This window comes from Rhea pennata, chromosome 6 (genome assembly GCF_028389875.1).
Source record: "Rhea pennata isolate bPtePen1 chromosome 6, bPtePen1.pri, whole genome shotgun sequence".
Taxonomy (NCBI): Eukaryota; Metazoa; Chordata; class Aves; order Rheiformes; family Rheidae; genus Rhea; species Rhea pennata.
Window position 1 is genome coordinate 24,883,764 of NC_084668.1, and position 20,901 is coordinate 24,904,664.

At 39.4% G+C, this 20,901-nt stretch overlaps 1 protein-coding gene across 4 annotated transcripts in view; it reads left to right on the forward strand.

Annotated features, from left to right (window-relative positions):
• Window positions 1-901: 901 nt before the first annotated feature.
• MTX2 (metaxin 2) overlaps window positions 902-20,901 on the forward strand; it is a 42,140-nt gene continuing 22,140 nt past the window's right edge. For 2 of the 4 annotated variants that reach the window (XM_062578948.1, XM_062578950.1), the window contains exons 1-3: window positions 5,523-5,592; window positions 19,273-19,320; window positions 20,279-20,325. In XM_062578948.1, the coding sequence (XP_062434932.1) occupies window positions 5,553-5,592; window positions 19,273-19,320; window positions 20,279-20,325 (135 nt within the window). In that variant the 5' untranslated portion in view covers window positions 5,523-5,552. Of the gene's footprint in view, window positions 1,082-5,522; window positions 5,593-14,055; window positions 14,134-14,594; window positions 14,753-19,272; window positions 19,321-20,278; window positions 20,326-20,901 lie in introns of those variants that run through there. The other 2 variants (XM_062578949.1, XM_062578951.1) reach the window with 2 other exon arrangements.

Consider the following 20,901-nt stretch of genomic DNA (forward strand, 5'->3'; position numbering starts at 1 on the left):
AGTTTGAGACGACTTGCCTAACCAGTGCCTACAGTCAAACTGTGAACAATGACTCTTACTTTCATAAACAAGATGGTTCAGGATTTTGCTGCAATATGAGTTAAACAAATATCAGGATGGACCTTTATAGCTATTATTACTGCCTAAGTTAGAGTCATGGCTGCCACGAGTGGACGATGCTTTGACATTCCTGGAGTTGTGGCAATGTGGCCATGACCCATGCTTGAAAAAATAGATTTGTCTGTGTCTGGCCTATCAGGGATGTAAAAAAGGCGGATGAGAAAGGAAGCAATCTGTTATCAAAGGCTGGCCGCAAGTGAGCCAAGGACAGAGTCAGTACTTGGCAGGGTAGGGTTGGGGAAGACATTGCTGACCTGTGTGACAGCATGTGTAGGGAAACCAGGGCAAAGTCTCATTAAGGCTGTCATCTCCCCACTTGGGAGCTCCCGCTTACTACCACCTCTGATCTCAGCTTTCATTTAAAAGCCTCATCCCATGTAACATGAAGCTATGCAAAACCTATTGCTCTAAATCTACCACTTGCCCAGATGAGTGCACTCAGTGTGCAGCTGAAGAACTGCCAGGCCCTCCGGGCACTAATAGACCTTAACGGCCCTGAGTAGCCCCATCTGAGACCCCCCACCCACACCTGCCCTTAGCCCAGGGGCATTATTTAAGCTCAGCCTGGGGCCACCCCTTCCTTCCCTAGAGATACTGTAGCTGTGTTGGGCTCCAGCCTAGCTGGACCGTGTGACCTCTCAACTTACCGGCTGATGGCTTTGCTCTGCCACGTGAAAGCTCAGCTAATATTCAGGCAAAGCTGGGAAGGCTGAGCCCTGACCTCAGGATCCAGCTATTTATAGAGCCTGGGAAAAATATCCTCTGCAGTTACTTAAATGGCATAGATATGCAACAGTCCAGGGGCTGGTATGTCTCCAGCCAGTAAAACAGCAAAGTTAGGGTTTCTATGCAATTGCTTTGATGTTAGTTCAGTGCAGCTGTGAGGATGACAGATGTGCTGAAATAGATTTTGCACCCTTGAAGATCAGACCCTGCTGAATAAAAGAAGGCAAGAAAGGAGGTAAGTGAGAAAGGGAAAAGAAAATGATTCATCTAATGGCTTTTCTGCATACAGTCTGAGACCCCTGTTTGCTTTCAGAAATGCTATTTTTGTACCTCTTAAAACCTACATGAAAACTCTCTCTGCCCTCATGTGGGTTGTTGGAAATGCATCAGCATTAATTGATTTGTCAATTAAATATGTAGTATCTTCTGTAAGTGCAAAGTGGTTAGTGTTAATATTCCCTGACTACTGCATTTTTATAGAAGCATGTTCCTAGAAATCTTACTTTATGCTATGCATGCAAATTCCTTAGTCCAGAACTTGTACCTGCCTGATTATTAAAATGAAAAAAGAAGTTACCAAATTGCAATCACTATTGTTATATTGATCATTTGTGAAAATCTACTGTAAAGCATGTTGAATTTGCACAGGGATGTCTTCATTTCTGAATCTGTTCTGGCTGTTGCCACAAGGTGTGTTGACTTCCCAAAGAAGTGCATGGGGACTGCAGAGGTAAAAGCTGGGCCTCAGTTTCTTCAGGCTCTCACAGAACAGCACCTTCTTAGTAAACTCACAGGAGTGTACGTTGTGGCTGAGAAACTTAGCTCTCGTTTGGGTGCTTTGGGCACTATTCTTCATATTGAACAGTGGCTTACATGAAACAGCTGACAGGCAAACACTTTCACTAAATGCCCTGTGGAATCATTTGAACAAGTTAGCTCAGATTGTCCTGTCTGCTGCTCTGTGTTCTTTGCCAGAGCACTTAGGGTGCAGGCACGAAGTCCTTTTAAAAATACTTTGCTGCTGCCACTTAGCCCTGCTGTGTTGGCAGGGAAGAACAAGCTTGAGTTTGCTTCATTCTGGAGATTCCCAGCAGCAATAATAGTCCTTTAAGGACAGTGACAAGCAGCATAATTTAGAGCATCCCCCAGGATGCCTAAGCTGCACTAGAAGAGCAGTGTGACAGCAGGCCAGGCAGGGAGAAGGCATTTCAGTGCCAGCTCATTTGCCCTCTGAAGGAGAATAATCCCTTGCTGCCACTTGGCCTGCTCTCAAGCACCAGCAATGCTGCCTTTAAAATCTGTGAAAGCTGGGAAGCACTCCACGGCATGAAGCAAGAATTACCAGAAAAGTTCGTTAATAGTGTCACCAGCTGAAGAAAAGATTTGCGTGCAGGTCCTGCAGAAAGCTGGGCTCAGCAAGCCTGACTCATTTTCCTGAAGTGTGTGTGTGGGGGAGGCATATTAAATAGAAGTAAATATAGTGATGGAACCAAAATTTCATTTTTTTAATATCTAATATCACTAGATATCAAACCCACCAGGGAGATAAGATAATCCATTAAGGCAGCCCTTTAAGTGAGAGCAGGGAGGAGAGGGAATATGGGAGCAGAAAACACTACCTAGGTGCTCTGGTCCCCAGCAGGGAGCTGGAACCACTGCACCCTGCTGCACTTTGGAGGCAAACCCTGTTTGGGCCAACCGTTTGGATATCTGCTAGATTATTTCCTGAATTTAGTTCCCTTGTATAGTTTGTATGATGATACAAACTATTTCTAGAGATACTCTTTGCATTGAACAGTTCTATAGAGAAATCTTTGCTTTTAGTTAGGTGCTAATATATACTTTTGGCCTAGCTCATCTCTAATTCACACTCAGCCTTATCAGGGCAACCTTTGTGCAATATCTTGTGGGTTTTTTAGCCTTATCAGTATTGATGGTGGTGAAAGGATGAAACAATTAGGACACTATTTTAACTTAAAACTGTTATAATCTTCTAACACAAAGCTACTCAACTTCCCAAATCCATTCAGTTTCTGATCTGGGGGATATTCAAGTTACTACTGTAACTAGAAATGTAGCTTTCATCAGCATTTTAAAATAATCAGTCCTCTTCCAGGTCACTGATTTAGATCTTCAGCCTATTGTTCAAACACTTGCCAGTTCTTCTGCTTTTGTTATTTCTCTAATGGCATACTTCTGCTATCACATGAAGAACACATTCTTAATAACGTTTAGTGCTTCAGTAGTAATTGTCATCAGAGGACTTTCAAGTACTTTGCAAATATTAATACAGTTCAACATTAGTACAATTCATTCACATATATCCTCTAGTGCTTATCAGCATACAAAAATTAAGATCTTGCCCTGCAAGACTGAAATATATCATTCTGTTATCTAGCTTTGCCAGTAGTCTATTTGATCAAATGATATATTCTTAAAGTGTGGCAAAGTGAGTACCAAGAGGCATTCTAGAACAATGGAACAATCCTTTCACATCTCCATTATCTCATTTATCTACAAATTGATGCATAATTTAATATTATGGCATTTTTCCAAACTTTCTATAGTCTTTATAGTATAGAGTTAAGACTATGGAATGCATGGTTGTTTAAAGGGAAGATGTACATCTCAACACACAAAGCTTCTCTTCAACCCAAGTCAAGATTTCAGAAGACAGGAAGGCAATACACTTTGAGTCATTTTGATTATCTCATTGTGCATGAGATGCATGAAGAAGTATCTTTGGCCAGGATATAGAAAATAACATATCCAGTATGATCAGTAAAGCACTTAAAATTGTTGGAGTAGTCTCCTCTGGTTCACATCACAATATGCCTAGCTCACCTCTTCCTCTCCAAAAATCACTTTTTTCATTGTGCTTAAAAAAAGAAAGTCCAGCCAATGCTGTTCTGGACCAGTCAAGGGGAGCAATATAATCCAAAAGACCCTCAGCCGTATTTAACACTTCTGTTCTTACAACAGGGAAGGAGTCTGACTTTCAGTTACTGTGGCCCTCTGAGGCGATGTTTGGCCTTTCTGCTTTCAGCACACCTCTAAAACACATTCAGCAACTTATCTCCAGGCAACTAATGTGATCGTGTGGGGCTCCTACATCTCAAGCATGCTGCTTGAGTCTAGCCTAAGTGGAGCAAGAACTAAAGATGGCTTGAGACACTTTTCTTGTCAGATCCTAGAGCTGGTTATAGCATTCCCCAAAGTGCACTTTTTTTATTTAACACTGAATTGGGAAAAAAAATCCTTGTGGATCCCTTCATCAAAAAGAAGCAAAGTACTCTGAACCTGCACCATTCACCTCCTTAGATACCAGCTCTGCATGTCATGCAGAGCAAGTCAGTTGAGCAGACTTTCCATCAAGAGCAGGGATTCCTGGTGACCAGGCAGCTTGTATTGATCCATACACTTTTGAAGGTCCTTTGTCGTTCTGTGTGTCCACTGTGCTCTTGACTAATCTCTGCAGGATCATGATCCTAAGTTGCATGTATATATCATCAAGAAGAGCTGGAAAATGTCTTACCATACATACATACTTTTCTACTGGAGTAAAGCTGCAGTGTCTGCAGTATTTCAGAAGTCAGTCATGTTTACACTGCTGAAGGATTCTGCATCTGTCATGAGTCATATTACAAATGTCATCACTCCCTAAGCATACACTCTACTACTGCTTCCTGGATAGTGATGTGGCTAAGTCAGCCCAAGAATCCATCAAAATACAGAGAATTATGGTAAATATTCTCATCTATCATGACATTAGAGAGTGCTTTTTGCTACTATTTGACATATTGAAGTTTTGTTTCTACTCTCTCTTTATTTCCAAGTTAAGAGAATTAGTATACTGTGGGTAAAGTTGCAGTTATATCCCAGACAACTCTTCAATTAGATGTGAATTCAAGTCTTTTTTTTTTTTTTTCCTTCTACTGGATTAACTAAGGAGAACAGGGTATAACTCCCAAATTAGCTTGTTACAGTAATTTGTTCATGAATGTTTTTCAAAGTGTTCATCCACTACCAATTTAACCCTTAGTGAAAGCTCTATTTCAAGTGTATACAAGCAGAAGTGCTTAGAAATGGTGTCTAGTTTATCATAATGTAATTCTAGCGGAGCTTGTTAGAGAACCTAGTAGTGACTGATTATTAATAATATGTATAACTGAAAATGCAAGTCATAATGTGAAACTACTATATTCTATGTCTTAATCTTACAAAGTCTGAAATTCTTGTGGGTGTTATAGGGCTGCAAATAGGCTAGAGGCTTATACTACCATCACACACAACAGGAGAACACTTTTTGCACTTTCTGATGTGGCATAAGCACGAAACAGATCTGAAAACTGTTCCGCACCCCGAACTGGAAGTTTGGGTGATGAGACTAAGCCCGACAGAACAGTACATTTCTACACTTCGGAGCGTTTGCGCTCGACTGCTGGACTGCGTGGCTCGTTACAAGGCGCTCGGGAAGCGTCGGGCCGCGCAACAGGCGCCCGCGGGGGCGCAGCAAGCCCGGCCCCGGGCACCGCGCCGGGCCACCGGCCGCCGCCGCGCTCCTCGCTCGCCGCCCCCTCCCCCTCCGCTCCTCCCGGCCTAGGCAACATGGCGGCGGGGCGGGGCGGCGGCCCCGGATGCGGTCGCGGCGGCGGCGCGCACTTCCGGTGCCTGCGCGGGGCCTGGCGCGGCGCCGCGGCCCCACCATGGCGCTGGCGGCGGAGGCCTTCATGACTCAGCTGGCCGGTGAGGGGCGCGGGGGGCGGGCCGGGCCGGGCCGCGGGCGCTGGTTTCCTCCTCTTCCTCTCCTCGGAGAGGCTCCGCCGCACGTCGAGCGCGCGCGCGCCCGTGGCGGCCGGGGAGCCGTTAACGGCCGCCGCAGGCGGGGAGCCGTTGCCGGCCCGTGGCATCGCCGGCGGGGCCGTGCGGGTTTCCAGAGTATCGTGCAAAACTCAGCTCCTGGCAGATTTCCCCCAATAGAGCCCTGCTGACACCCAGTCATTAGCATCGTCTTCCCTGACCTACCGAGTTACACAGCTGCAGAGTCTCCTGAGGTTTATTCGTTTGCTGAGTGCATAACTCCTGCCTGTCTGCTTGGGTTGAGCAGCTTCTGTGTGCTCTGCAGCGTTCAAATTTGTGCGGATTGAGCAGGACAGCTGTTGGTTTGAGTCTGATTCCATGGGGGAGCTGGATACAAAACCTCCCTGTTCCCCCGTGGGGACAGGTTTGCCCTGTTTCTTGTGTTGCTGTTCTGAAGCTGGGAGATGTAACCGCAACTCCGGCAACTCGGTTGCTCGTTAGCGCTGTTGAGATTTGCTTTGGCTTGGCCATGTGCGCTGGATGCAAGCCTGGTCGTAAAAGCATGGTCATGTGCACCATTATAGAATTTATTAGTGAAAAGTGTTCTCAGTCTGCTTTCCAGGAAAAGCCTTCTCCTCTCAAATAATTCCTGGCCAAGAAGTTCAGAGTGTCCGTAGTATTTTGTACATTGAAAATGAGCACGTTAGATTTCCTCTTATTCGTTTATCTTGATTTCTGATTTCTTCTTGCTAAGTAAGTTTTCAAAGAATAAATGCCGTAAAGAACCAGCATTGCTACCAGCCTGTGGAGGAGAGGTCAGTGTTTTGTCCCATGAGTCAGGTCTTCTTCGACTTAGTAGAAGCTGTGATGTAGGAGGCTGAGTTGGATTTTCTAATATAAATTTACAGTTTCCAGAGCTGCCTTGCATCTAACTGGTGTTACCAGGCAGGGCAGAGGACCTTGAATCTGGATGTGCAGAGGTGCCCATAGAGATACTTGGAAACTTCCCTGGGAATTTTCAACTGGGATTCGTTAATGCCAGCCATAGGTACACTACAGTTACATGCCAAGAGCCTTGTCAGGATGTGAAGGTTATGGTCTCCATCACCATTGCTTCAAGCAATTTACTGGTATTTGTGATCTCTTTAGTGTATTTTATTGACATATATTGTTAAATGAGTATGATAAAATATGTGAGTAGATGTTGATGCTGTTGTGTGCTTCTGCTCTGTGGCCTTTATGATTGTTCTGGAGTCACAACGTGCTGATATTTACTTTTCTCTGAAATTAAAAATACAAACTCAAAACTCTAAAGAGAATGTAGGCAGCTAATTGCTTTCTTGTTGAAAATGTTGTTCTGGAACAAGATCTTTCTGCAAACCCAGAAGATCTTTGCACAGTACAGAAATGACAAATCCAAACTAAGACTAGTATAAGGAAGATGCTTGTGTCAGAAAATCTGGAAATGGTAAGACTAAGTTCTGCAACAACTGACTCTTTCCACTCCTTCCTAACTTAGTGATCTTTCCCTGCTCCTAGAGGGATTCTTGCCTCCTCTTCAGGGTAATTACATGCTGCTTGTATTAGTCTCACACTCTCATGATAACTTGTACTGTTAAAATGGTTCTCTGGGGACATCAGTGCTGCTTGTGAACTTCTGGACTCTTATCAAATTTAATACTTGAAACAGTAACCCATCATCTTTTAGCTGTCAGTCAGCCTATGTTAAATGATGCTCATTTCATAGTTACAGTAGTTTGTAGGTAGTTAATAAAAATACTGGCAGCGCTCCTCCCATTTTTAAGTGTATTTCTGCACAGCAGAACAATTGTGCTTATTGTACTAATCTTGTACTTCTGCTGGATACTGTGAGGCTACTTACTGTGATTCAAAGTACAGTACAAATCCTTGTTGCAGACCTGTCCAGTGAATCATTCTTTAGAACAATATTATTACATTGCCTTTGCTTTCCCAAAAGCAAATCAGTGTCAAAAGCAATTATCTGGCTTGAAAATAATAAATACTTTGCCAGTGAGTGTCTTGGCCTTCCTAGCTCATTTGTATTATGTACCAGTCACAGACTGAAACTAAATAAAGGCAAAATCACTCAATTTGTTCATATTGGAAGATTTTTCTAGAAAAATTAAGTTATCTGGAATCTTGGCCAATATCCACATCACTTCTAGATTTCCTGAGACATTGCACAGAGACACAGAGAATATTTCATTCTGGTGCCGCAAAGATATAAATGACCCACAAATGTAAGGATATTTTTGAGGAAGAAAAATGATGCATCAGAAGGAAAAAATACCACTTAACAATGATTGTTGTTTTAATATTGCCTTATCCCTATATCTTTTGATAGTGAATACTGTCTTCCTCTTATATATGCGTGGAAATGTAAGAATGATCAAGATTTTTTTTCACATCAGTAATAAAACTGAAACTTGATTGGTTTGTAATAGAGAGGTCTTTCAAGAAAACGATCACCTTGTTGTGGCAGTTCCAATTACCTCTAATTGCTATAGCTATATAGCAGCTATAAAGCATGATTCTTTGTACATACATTTGAATACAGTCATCCCAGCAGTTTGTTTTCTAGAAATGTTTTAAAATAGGGGAGGGTTTTACTAGAGGAGTGGATCAAAACTTTTTTTTGCACACGGTGACAGGTGTATTTTTTTTTTTTTGGTTAAGTACTACCTGTCTTCACATTTCTTGCAGTTACGCATTCATTTCAGACATACCACATTCACCGTCTTGGCTTAATCAGTTGTCAGCCTGCTTACATATGTGCAATAATTCAGCACCCACTCTGTGCAACTTGCATTCATTTGGGCATGCTGAGCATAGGCTGCTGCTGTAATGCATTAACGATTAAATGCAAAATGATGACCACATCACTTACGTGCAGTAAGATATTTTCTGTGCTAACGCTGATATAGCTACATCCAGCCATTCACTTTTTTATTCAGAAATACAAAGATGTTGATGCTGTGTTCCAGGGAATAATAAACAAATATTTCCATAACATCATAAATTGTAAATATGTCATGTCACATGTTCTAAATAATCTGTTTCTGAACTCTCGACTATATTAATTGCATAATATGGTAGACAATTTGTTCAGAGGAACTCAGCATCAATCACATATTAACAGGATAGGAAATGAGTGTTTATACTATAAGAAGAATTAGAATGTGAGCTTACAAGTGGTCCAGAAAATTAATCTCTAACACTCATAGTTTTGGGAGAAACTGACTCTTCAAACCATCTAGGAAAGATTGTTGAAAAATGTTTAATTGATCACTAAATTACCCAATATTTTCTACTTTTTTTTTAACCAAAACATTAGTTTTAGATGGATGATCAAAAAGCAGAGAAAATAATACCCTTATTTGTCCTTTGATCTCTGGAAAATTACTTTTGTTTATTGCAGTTGAGTTATGTCCAAGGATCTTAGACTACTTTTAGTACTAAGGAAAATGAATGCAGTTTGAAAAACAGATGCCCTTCTGCCTTTAGATATTTTATATTCTCAGTGAGTCTACCTCCAATGAGATATGTGAGAGCGAAAATAAATCTCTTATGTGCATGTTTATGTATTAAGACAAGCTGCAATTTTGGCTTAGAACAAATGTATAGGGAATGAAGACTGGCCACATAAATTGTTCCTGCAGTGAAGGCATACAATTTAAACAACCGAGTATGCATTTTGTGCGTCAAAATTTGCATATGTAAATAGTAACAGTTCTTGAGCTTGCATGGTGAAAAAATAGTCATGCTTGCTTAACAGTAGATTATCTACAGCGCAGATTATTTAAGCCTGCTGCAGAGATGCTTGCAGTCAAGAAAGGGCAATTTGGAAATACCAAATCTGTTAGATTACATGATGTTATCTGACAGTGTTCTTCGGGGTGGGGCATGTATGTGTGTTTTTTTCTCCCTAGAATCATGCTAAAAAGAACTCATTTAACTCTTGTTTAGTTTCAGTAAAAAAGTCTTTTTACTTAGGCTTCTATTGTCAATTTGTGCTCAAATGCATATGTTTTATGGCTTGACTTCAGCCAGTCCTTGGAGCAGATTGCCTATCTAAACTTTTCTTAGGTCAGAAGAAAAATTTCTTTCATAATTATGATATTACAGTATGCATTTTGTTTTGAAATAGTATTATTTCTTCTTTTTAAGAAGCAATATAATTACAGATCACAATAGAATATGCTTCTTCAGTTGTTTTTGCCTCCATTAAGCAGTCTTTCTCTAATCACTATTTTACTGTTACATATTTTCTGTTAAAGTAATATCTTGTTTTTCTCACGAGAGAAAACTGGATTGCTCTAGAAATATGATAACAAAATTAGTAAATGAAAAGGAACCCATATTTTGTTACTGTCCAATTTGATTTGGAAGTAAGCCTTCATTAGTTGTAATATGATTTGGGTAGGAATGCTGTTTAGGAGGCTAACTCTGTCTAGCTTGCAGGAGATTGTACAAGAATGACCTTGGAGAGGAACCAGATTTTTCTCCTTTTTCTTGCTACTTTTTTCATTCTGGTCCCGGACACGCTATTCTCTGACTGTCTCTGGGACCCTGTGAGCCTCCTCCTGTTCAAAACAAAAATGAGTGAAAGAACTTGCTTGTTGTCCTTCTTTGCTCTACCTGAACAGATGTCCCATGCGTTGCTGGGCATTTTCAGCTGTCTCTTTGAAAGTGTAGTGGGTGAGAAACTGCAGGTGCATTCCAGGAGTGTTTTTATTAATTTTAAGTTCTGATCTTCAGTTATTAGGAAGACCATAGTTGTCATATGAGTTGTATATAATAGTAAGACTATGAAATGCATCAGAAAGACTGCAGATATCAAAGGAAAAAAAATAATGATGTTTCAAAGAGCACAGGAAAAAGCTAAAAATAATACCAGTCCCATTTGGGGAAAGAAAGTGCACTGAAATGCCTGTATTGAATTGGAAGGTACAACCTCAAAAGTAGAAATACTGAAAGAGGTATGGGAATTCTTGACAGTTTTGCCTACCTAGTTGCTGTATAACAAAATTGAAGCCAGTGCAATGCTTGCATCCTCAGCAAGAACTTTCCAAGAGGTTTTGTCCTATTGCACTCATATTTTTTTGAATTTGAATGCTGTATTGGAGAAATTCTGGACCCATTGGAGAGTGTTCATCAAAGGTCTTAGAAAAAGAAATAGAGGAGAAAGTGAAGATTTGATTACAAGGAAGGGTTTAAAGGCTCTCAGATTTGAGCCAGGGAGTTTGCAATGTTTCCTAGAGGCAAGAAAGAACCTGGGAGATGCAGTTGCAAATAGCATTGTCTCTTTTCTGGGCTGACTTGAAGACTGCGAGCCCTAGAGCAGCGTAGGAGGCATTGGCATCTTTCCCCTTGCTAGGGGCAGAATGCTTTGCTGACTGCACCAGTGTTAACTCTGTTGGCATTTCTGTCCTGCAGAGCTTCCTGTCTAGAGACATCTGCTGTCCTCATCCCTTCACAAGACTCAGGCATGTGGGGTTTCTGCTGTCATTGCTTTGTGCCTCCTGGTGCTGCTGCACTCAGGGCCATGGGCAAGACAAGGAGGAGAAAATGAAAGGCCGGAGGGATTAAGGCTAGGTGGACAGGGATATCTGTCCATGGGGAGCAGCTTTTGGAGCAGGTAAGTCCTGTTTGGTGGGAGGATATAGAGGATTTCTGTCATGGATCAGAGTAGAATTGCTGTGGATGAAAAAGCAGGAAGCTGTTTGGGGCACGTTGGAGAAATGGTTTCCAGACTGCTGGCAAAACATGCTTGGGAGAGAAGAGTTCGGACTACTACAGAGAAGGAGAGGATCTCAATCTCAGAGAGCTTCCAAAGGACTGATTTAAAATACACAAATGTAAACAACTTGGCTAAGAAATGTCCCAGTCTTGTAAGGCATTTGAGGTACTCATGAGTATCATACCTCACTTTTAGCACCTACCTACTTTTTAGGACAGGTCCTAAGGTTGCTGTTTAACTTCCTGCTTTGGGCCAAGAGGACCAAGAGACTTAAGTCGCGTAAAGGAAAGTGATTGATTTAGAGAGCTATAAAAAGCTATAATTAAGAATTACAGAACTTCTTTGAGATGGAACATTTATGCTGAATGTCAGGAACAAGTAAAATAGATTCAGCTCTTCAGGACTATAAATAAATCTTGTTGAGAACATTTAGCTGGCACTTTCTCTGCTTTTCAAAAGAAATCCAGTTGTTGATTTAGGAGCAACTTTTGTTTATGAATTTGATTTGGATGGGGTTTTTCAGCCTTCTCTCCTCCCAAATGTGAGGTGTGATTCTGCAGGTGCTAAGTGAGCTCCCTGCTGTGGCCTCTTGCAGCTGTAAGTGTGCTGAGCGCCCTGGAGGACTGAACCACAGGTGTGTATGCTCTGGGCAGTCAGCTAAAAGATGGTGACAGAATTGGACAAATATATGTACAAATGTTTAAGTACATGCAATTCATAGCTTTCTTGGAGGGTGAAGAGGCAGATTCTGTCATTCTAAATGGCAGCTGCAATAGTGTGTCACAGGCAGACTCTCTTACTGTTCCAGCCACAGGAAACTCAAGTTTGAGCGTTGCTGCTGAGATTGAGTCTTTATGTTGAAAAGTCTGCTTGATCAATAATTACTGAACAGTCATGATTTATCTGAACTGCAGTCTCTCTAAGAAGAAGGACTGGGATGGGTTTAAACAAATGATGTAATTATTTGATACATGATTTAACGCATACTGTTTAACTTGTGTGAAAATTGGTTTTCATTTGGTGAGACAGTATGAAACACTTTTTGGCTCTGCTGACAAAGGACCAAAGAGTTGCTTATGCTTACTTTTTTTTTTTTTTTTTTTTTTTTTTTCCTCAGCCCTTGTAGTTTACAGAATCAGGCCAATTACACAAAATTGATCTGCACTCAGTGCGGGTATGTTCAAGTGGTTGGTCTTAAGGCAGCTAATTCACAACTTTCTCTTACTTCCTTTATTGATCACTGTTAATGTGTGAGATGTATATTTTTAATTGCTTTGGTTCCAAAGTGTGGCAGCTTCGCTGTATTAATCAAAATATATTCCTGCACTAATTTTCTGTAATAAGGATTTATGAATACATCAATTCATGGCATCTTCTTGTTAAGCAATATATTGCTATTTGCAAATGTGACCAAAACTTCTAGTAGGAAAAGGGAACGAAGTGATCATCTGATTCTGATGCATCTTGACATCAAATAATACATAATCCTCCCTCCTTCCTTCTGAAGAAGACTGTGGGAGAGCTTTCAGTGGGTTTTTCTTTGGGTTACTAAATGCAGAATACAGTGAGCAGCAGTTTCCCACTGTAGCATTGGTCTTGTGAAACCAAATAGGATAACTAACAATTTTCCTGCTGATTATTATGATATTTGTTATGTAGTGCTTGGAGACTTGTAAGTAATATTGCTGGATGTAGATGTTGTCCCCAAAACAAGACTCAATTTCTTTTTAGTATTTGCTCTTGTGAGAAAACAGTTTTGAAGTATCTCATTATAATTTAATCAAATTTGTACCTAGGGAGATGCTAAAGGAAATTGTGAGAATAATGTGTAAGTTAATTTATCCAGCTGAATATTGGAACACAGTGGTTCAGATGAATGGTTTGTTTTTGTTTTTCTTTCTTTTTTTTTTTTTCTTTTAGTGGACGATATCTTCTTACATCTTGGTGGTTTTAACAGGTCTTTAATGTCATATGAACCAAGCTGGTAAATAACGGGTGTTTTATCCTTCCTCTATTTTATTCAAGTTTAATATCAAATTTTAAGAAGTTTAAAGTCTAGAAAAATAGGAAAAAAAGAAATTGATCCATGCAAATGCCACAAGTTCAGAGAAGGTGCTTTTATTTGTTACAATCCATAAATTTCTACTCACTGTTTCAGAAAATTGCACTGGAAAGATTTGAAAAGATCAGATGATTCAGGGCCAGGCTGTGCTGGCCTCAGTTGCATAATACCAGGTAGTGAGCTGCTTGAAAGAGATTGCTAGTCCATTGAGTACTTTATTAACAGAAGTAGAAGATGCTGAGGAATAAATTTACTGAAAATTCAATACATGTTAGTTTGTAGGAGTTTGAAGTCAGAGATTGTCTTGGATTTCTTCTTGTTTGACTCACAGTATAGCTTCAATACTTGATGAATAATCAACAGTGTAGGAACATTCAGTGTTAGTTCTTTAGTCGTGATTCTTAGGCATGGGATAGTTTTATAACTGAAAATTATTTCCCATCTGCACTGCCTTACAGAAATGTTCTTGTATTGCCCACATTTTATGGTATTGATTGGAGCTGGAAGCAACTTATTTTCAAGTTGAATGTTTTCCTACATTTTTTTTTACCTGCTTATAACATCATTCCCATCATTTCCCTTGCAGGAGGGAACATCTTGATGCCTGGATCTACAAGTCTTTTTCTATGCATGATATTCAAGAATGCTGTAGCTTGACAAGAAGGTACTAAATGAGTGGCAGGCTAACAAGGCAATGCACTGTACTACTCGAGATGGGTTATTCACACTGAACTTCTGAAACTGCTAAATTGTTGTTTAGCATATTCCACAATTTAACATGCAAAGTATTTCTTGTCTTATCATTTTCACAATCTGAGTTTTATTCTTTTTTTTTTTAATGGAACAAGATTAAAGGCATAACTCTAAATCATTTATTTCATTATAGCTCTTCCATAAGCAGTTTCAGAATGATAAAAAGTGGATGAAAATGTCTGTTCCTCCATTCCCATCCAGGTTGCACTGACAGAGGATGAATCGTTCCCTGGCTATTCTGAGTGCAGGATTTGAAACCTTGTTGTGTACTCTAATAAAATGTACGAACAGCCTGAAGAAGGAATTGTTGGGGCTGAGACACTGACTGCACAGGGACTTGGGAATTTGATATAATGCCTTCCTCTTCCACAGATTTCTCTGTGGGACTTCTAGTGCAACCTCTCATTTTTGGAGCTGAAATTCACTTCTGTGCAAGGACTACTGAGAAGTATCATTATGTCCTGGTTTGAGAGCAGTAGTTGGAATTGAGATGTGCAAGGCCTCAGATGAGCTGCTCATCCCTGCTGGTGGTAAAGACAAGTGCTCTTAAGTATCTTTTCTTATGGCATATATGCATTCTTCTCTCTTGCTGTCCCAAAAGTATTCAAGTGCATAAACTCTGATGATTGAAATAACAGTCCAAAATGTCTGGAAATATTAAAGTCAAAACTCTAATTGAATATCTCTGGCCTTAATGTTTCTAGAGTAAAATATTTTCCTCCAAATTTGAAAAATACAGCTACTGTAATACACTTTTAGTGGCAAAGAATTTGACATTACTGTCGCGTGTCATTCTGGTTTTGGAAGCTTTATGTATAAGCAAAAATGATGTCTTTCATAAGTCATTCTCTGATGTGACAGATGAGAAGTCTAGGAATCTGTTTTAATAGATAGTTACAAACCAAAGTAATTAAAATGCTCTGGGAGCGTACAGCACACAATTCACAGAGTCTAAAAGTCTAATTTGACACCCGTGAAATCTGTTGACTCTTTGAAATCTGCATTCTCTGCTCTAAACTGCTAATAAGTAAAACACTTCGTGACTAACAAATACATTGAGCTTAGTGAATTTTTCATTTATTTGAAGTCATTTTCCAAAATCAAAGAAAATTTTTACGTAAGTGCGCTATTTGCCATTTAATGTCTCTGGTTGTGATGATGTTGCATCAGTTGAATTCTCAGCTTTTAGGACTGATGTCCTAGAAAAAGACAAGACTTATGCAGTGATACCCTGTGTCTGTTTGTGTCTCATTAATTCTTAATTTCCAGTAACTTCTGTCATTTCGGACGAATATAGCAGGAGGGACTGGTCTCCAAAACAGTTGTTTTCTATAACTGTCCAAAAAAAAAAAAAGGCAATGTATTACAGGAGAAATGATACTAGTGTCTCTGCTTGTGGAAAGACAGCGGTATGAGGTTTTTTGTCCTGAACACCGGAGAATCCACATGAAAGACTAAATGTTTGAATTTGTTAAGCATGGGAAAAGTTTCAGTAAGGTGGGAAGACAACCTTTACTGAAGATTCCAAGTGTGAGAGAGAGACCCACTGAAAACCACCCAGGATTAGCTCCTCTGATTGTGGAGGCAGAGGAGAGGAACCAAATAGTTCCTTATTCTTAAGCTATGTAGAGAAGCTATCCCCATAAGGCATACTTCCCTGCAGTTATTTCATCCTCTGAGCAGTTAATGACTGAAATGTCTGTGTCTGTTGTGTAGGATCTAACGCATAAATGTGATTGTGTTGAAAGCTTCTGAAACTGAGTCAACATCACATTTGTTAATTTTTTTCTTTATATACCTAATGCCTTGGTTAGCAGAAAACTAGCATCTACAGACCAGAATATAGTTGCCGAAGGATAAACTAGATTTGACTTTATTAGTGCACAAATGATAAGTTTGTGAGGAGTTATTATAGCATTAATCAACTTGATGGATTGGAAATATGACAGAACTGAAGCTGCATGTAATATTAGTGCCTATTATTCTACAAATTATGTCTTTACCTACATTCATAAGCCAAGAGTCATGCTGTACATTAAAGATGTTACACGGCTTCTCCTCTTATGGAAGCATATGGTATCCCTGTAGCAAGTCTTCCTCCTCCTCTGTCCCCCTGTATGGGACTCTGGTCTCCCTGAGCTGTGGGTTTTGGCCTTATGGCTGATTGAAGGCAGTTCTGGAAATGATATTTGAATTCAACCTATGCCTTTCAGAATTGAACATCTCATGAACAATGTGTATTTAAACTTCTTCCTCCATCAGAAGCAATTATTTTGTACTCTTAAGCAGGAAACAGAGTGAGTAGTAATTGGAAGATACAGGAAAGATAGTGGGTAGGTGTTTAATTACTGATTTCCAGAGAATTGTACAGGCTTTGTTCATTTACTTCTGGTTTTGTTACCACAATTACTGTTCCAGCACACCTTGGTCTGCTGCATCCAGTTCTGAAAGCATACTTCAAAATAAGTCATCTACAACTTGAGTAAAAGTATGTGAATCCTAAGTGAAATTGATTGTTTTAAAGTCCAGTCTGAGTAATACTAGCAAAGTCAATTATCTTTTGTCTGAGCTGTGTGAAAAAAAAAAAACTGAAGGTCTCAGTTCAGGGCTCATGAACATGTGTCTGCTTCATCCCAACACCATCAGAAATGTCATCTCCCTCTGGAGACTGTCAGGTGGTAAGTGCAGGGGGATATTATTCTTTCATTTTCTTTGAACTGCTGAAATTTGGAGGTTAAGGTGTACTGATAACCCAGCCTGAGATTTTTGTGTAGCTGTTTGTTTGTCCTGGTTTCTTTTACTTGTCATAACCCATACCTAGTACACAATTAGCCTGTGACTGAATGAATGCAAAAGTTTAAAACCACTCTTGTCCCTTCCTTCCCTTAAGTTTGGCATGTGCTCCTGCATATACTGAGATAAAAACTTCATATTGTGACTAACCAAATTAGAGTCAATTCCTGAGCGGATATGGTTCATGAATATCTGTATAGGATCAATGGGATGTGGAAGAAAGTTTTAAGCAGACAGGCTACAAAAAATATTATGCTTGTGTTTTGTTTTATAGGTTGGGTATGGCATGCCTTAGTAGTGGGGTTGTGTTGAATTCCATGAGCCAAGATGATGTTATTTATATCCAAGGTTGCATGTAGAGTAGTGCCAAGATCAGATGGATTAATATTTGAATTTGTTGAAATGTACTTAGCTCTTTTGCTGGAAAATGACAAGTTCATTTGATTTTTGTAGGGTTGAAATATTTCAACCACGTGTCTGTATAAAAACAGGCCACTCCCAGTTTAGGCCAGAATCCAAGAACTATGTAGAACCTGACGCCCTGGTCCGAAAAGGATCGGGCAAAAATTATCAGTAGAAATGGGCCTATTCGCTATGAAATTCTCTCTGTCATCCTGAGCTTGTGAAAAGGATATTTTTGCTGGATAGCTAAAGGATTGCCATGTAAAAGATCAATGTACCTTAGTTACTTAGGACTTAGTTACTTTTATAACTTTGTATCAGAGTTCAGCACTGGTCAGTTTGCTAAAGTACAGTAATAACATTTTTAATTTCCTCATTCCATTTACTCTTGCAAGACTTCAGTGGACTTGAAGAAATTTTAAATGGTGTTATCACAGATGCTATCTAGTCTCTTTTTATTTAAAGAAGTGAATATACTTCTACCGTAAGAATTTTTACTTCAGGGCAGAACTTTAATGGAGGGAGTGTAAAACGAGTAACTGCTACAATAAAACATAAAAACATTTTTTCCTGACACTTAAATGTGATTAGTTGCTTTCTCATGCACATACTAGTACAGCTTTGATAGGCTTTGTGCCTTAATGTTAAAGGCAGTGAGTGACCTTTGCAAAGTTGTGTGCAGTGTTATAAGCTTTATAATTCTGTGTAACTGCCATAAAAGCTGATACTTCTGGAGTATCAGAAAAGAATATTAGTTACAAAAGAGTGCGTTTTTTCTTGGAGTTCTGAAGGTAATGATACAATGAATGACCTTACCTAAGCCAGCTATTTAACTTTGATTAGGAGAAGAGTAATTGGCATATGTTTGATGTAAACATATTCATTTGTAGGCATAATTGCTGTAAAAACACCCAACACTTCATTTATGTAATTAGAGTATTAACTTTATTTACAATTAGCTCATCTGCATTGAATGCAAAGCTTGAATTGATATTTGAAAATAGATTTCTGAAATGAATTTAAGAAGGAGTGTAATAGAAACAAAATGATGCGAAAGACTTGTTGTTCTAACGTTACTGTTCACAGTGAATCAGTACTGATTAGTATTTGTATGTTCCCATAAATTCACAAGCTATCTGATTGATCAAATGCAAAGATTCTCAGCGGGAAAGTTACTTGTCTTTGCTATTTTTTGAACAACTGAGACTGCATTTTTTTTTTAAGAATATTGACATACCGATTTTAAATTTGACATCATTTAAGACAAAAAGTAGTCCCAGTCCTCCTGGTGGGTTGGTTTCTGACATGCCCAAGCACCTGGCTCTATTGGTGCTATTTATATACGACTGGTGAGGACATAACCTTAAAAGGCAAAAAGCTTTTCCTTTTCCCCAGAGCATTCTTTGCACTTGGTTTTGAGGTTTGTGCCTCTCTCCACTGTTTATTTGTTCCATTCTTTCCAGAGCCCTTTGTTTAGTACTCTGTAAATAATTGTTTTTGAGAATGGCTATAGTTGTGATGGGAATATGCACAATAATATCTTTATATTGGAGGGAGAATAAGCTGCTTTTGCTGTTTGAGAGCTGCGAGACCCATGACATAGCTTGAATTTTAGCTTATATTGTAGCATTTAGTTTTGAGATCTGTTTTTCTCCCTTGTGTTGGTCCTCTTTGCTTACTGGAAGGGAAAAGTTCAGGAGAAAAGAGTGACAGTGGGACATTTTTAGGGCAGGTCAAATCTTGCATTAGTATCTTTGCAATTCTGGTTTATGCTCTAGGTAATGTTCGTGTTCGGTTAGCATCTGCAAACACATTACTATTTGGCTTGCCTAATTAATTCCTCTTCTTTCCACAGCGGCAGAGCCTTGGCCTGAAAATGCTGCATTGTATCAGCAACTGAAGGGTGGGTACTCTGTTTTTTGCAATTAATAATTGCTTTATTTTTGAAAACACATTAAATATGCAGTAACGTAATTAACTGCAAGGAAGTGCAGAAACTGTTAAAAGATTCCTTTGTGTTGTTTGTCTGGTCAGAGGTTTTAGCTACGCTTGCATCTGCCAATATAAACCAGCTATTCATGGCCTATAAGGTCCTTGGTTTATTATTGACTCATTATATTGGCTGCTGTAGGCAGTGTAAAATGATGTGGTTGCAGGCACAGTTGGCAGATTTACTGCACCAATAGCTGAGGCAGCAGATTTTTGAAGTCTTGTGGTAAAGTGGGCTCTCAGTAAAAAGGAACTGTTAAAATGTATAGGCTAGGATGGTTCAGGCTCCCTTTAGCAGCTCTTCATATATCATCAGATCACATTATGGCCCCCATTTGGGGCTCAGCAGCCTGCTACAGTTGTCAGAAGACTGCAAAGTAATGAAGACTAATAGGTAGCAGCCCTAGTCTTCTAAGCATGGAATTTTTATTGCAGTGAACTTGTCATCTTTCTTTTGTGTGACAGACCTAGACACAGTGTGCAATATTAACTGCAAGCAGTTTTTATAGGTTTCTGAATGCTTTTACTTTGTAGCCAGAGGAGTTATGAAGATGCGGTTTTATTTAACTTTGATTAGGAGAGGAGTAATTGGCGTAAAGCTCAAGCATTTGTTTTGTAGTTTTGAGTGGTTTTTTATTGTATGTTGTCAGTAATGTATGATAAATATGATTGTGGGAGAAATATTGCTGATACTTTTTTTCCTTTTTAATATTCATATCACAGTTTTTCTAGTCCGGCTGAGTAATAATTACAGATGTACTCCCTGTTTTATGTGTAAGTGCTTACGTGTAGGAAATGCAGCTCTTTACAGACTTACAGGTCAGTAGCTGAATGTTTTTTGTAATTGTGTTTTTTGTTTCTTCTTTCAACAGAGGAACAAATTTTGCTTTCTGATAATGCATCCTCTCTTGCTGTTCAGGTAAAACATAATCTTTTCTAAACTAGAGATGTTAATTCCTTTATATTTTTTCAGTGATTATCGTCCAGCTAAAATAACTGTATTTACCTAAGTGAATTATTTAAAAACTCTCTCTGGCTTGTTTTCTTCCCTGCATCTGATGTTCTTTAAATTCACTGAAGTGCTAGAACCTAAAGTACACAGGATTTTTAGAGTGCTGCTACTTGTACTCATATTTATGTTGGTTTGTTTGTACAGTATCTGCTTTTCTAGCTGCTGTAGAAACTGTGCATGCTTCGCACCTTTTGTCAGTTGGTAGCAGTTTCATGTTGTAACGCCTTTCATGATGCTTGCTGCTTACTTCATTCTCAAAGCTAATACTGCCCCAGACTTAAGGAGTATTTGCTTCATATTGTGGGCGTTGAATCTCAGTATCACTCTGATGTTTTCTTTCAATTTCATCATGTACGCAGAGTTGAGATCCAATGTGGTTTTTAGAAATAGTCTATATAATTGGCAAGCTTGCATCTCTAATTGACTTCAAAGCACCTCTGTGGCTGTGAAGTCTGTGTAAACTCCATTAACCTGTTAGGTTCA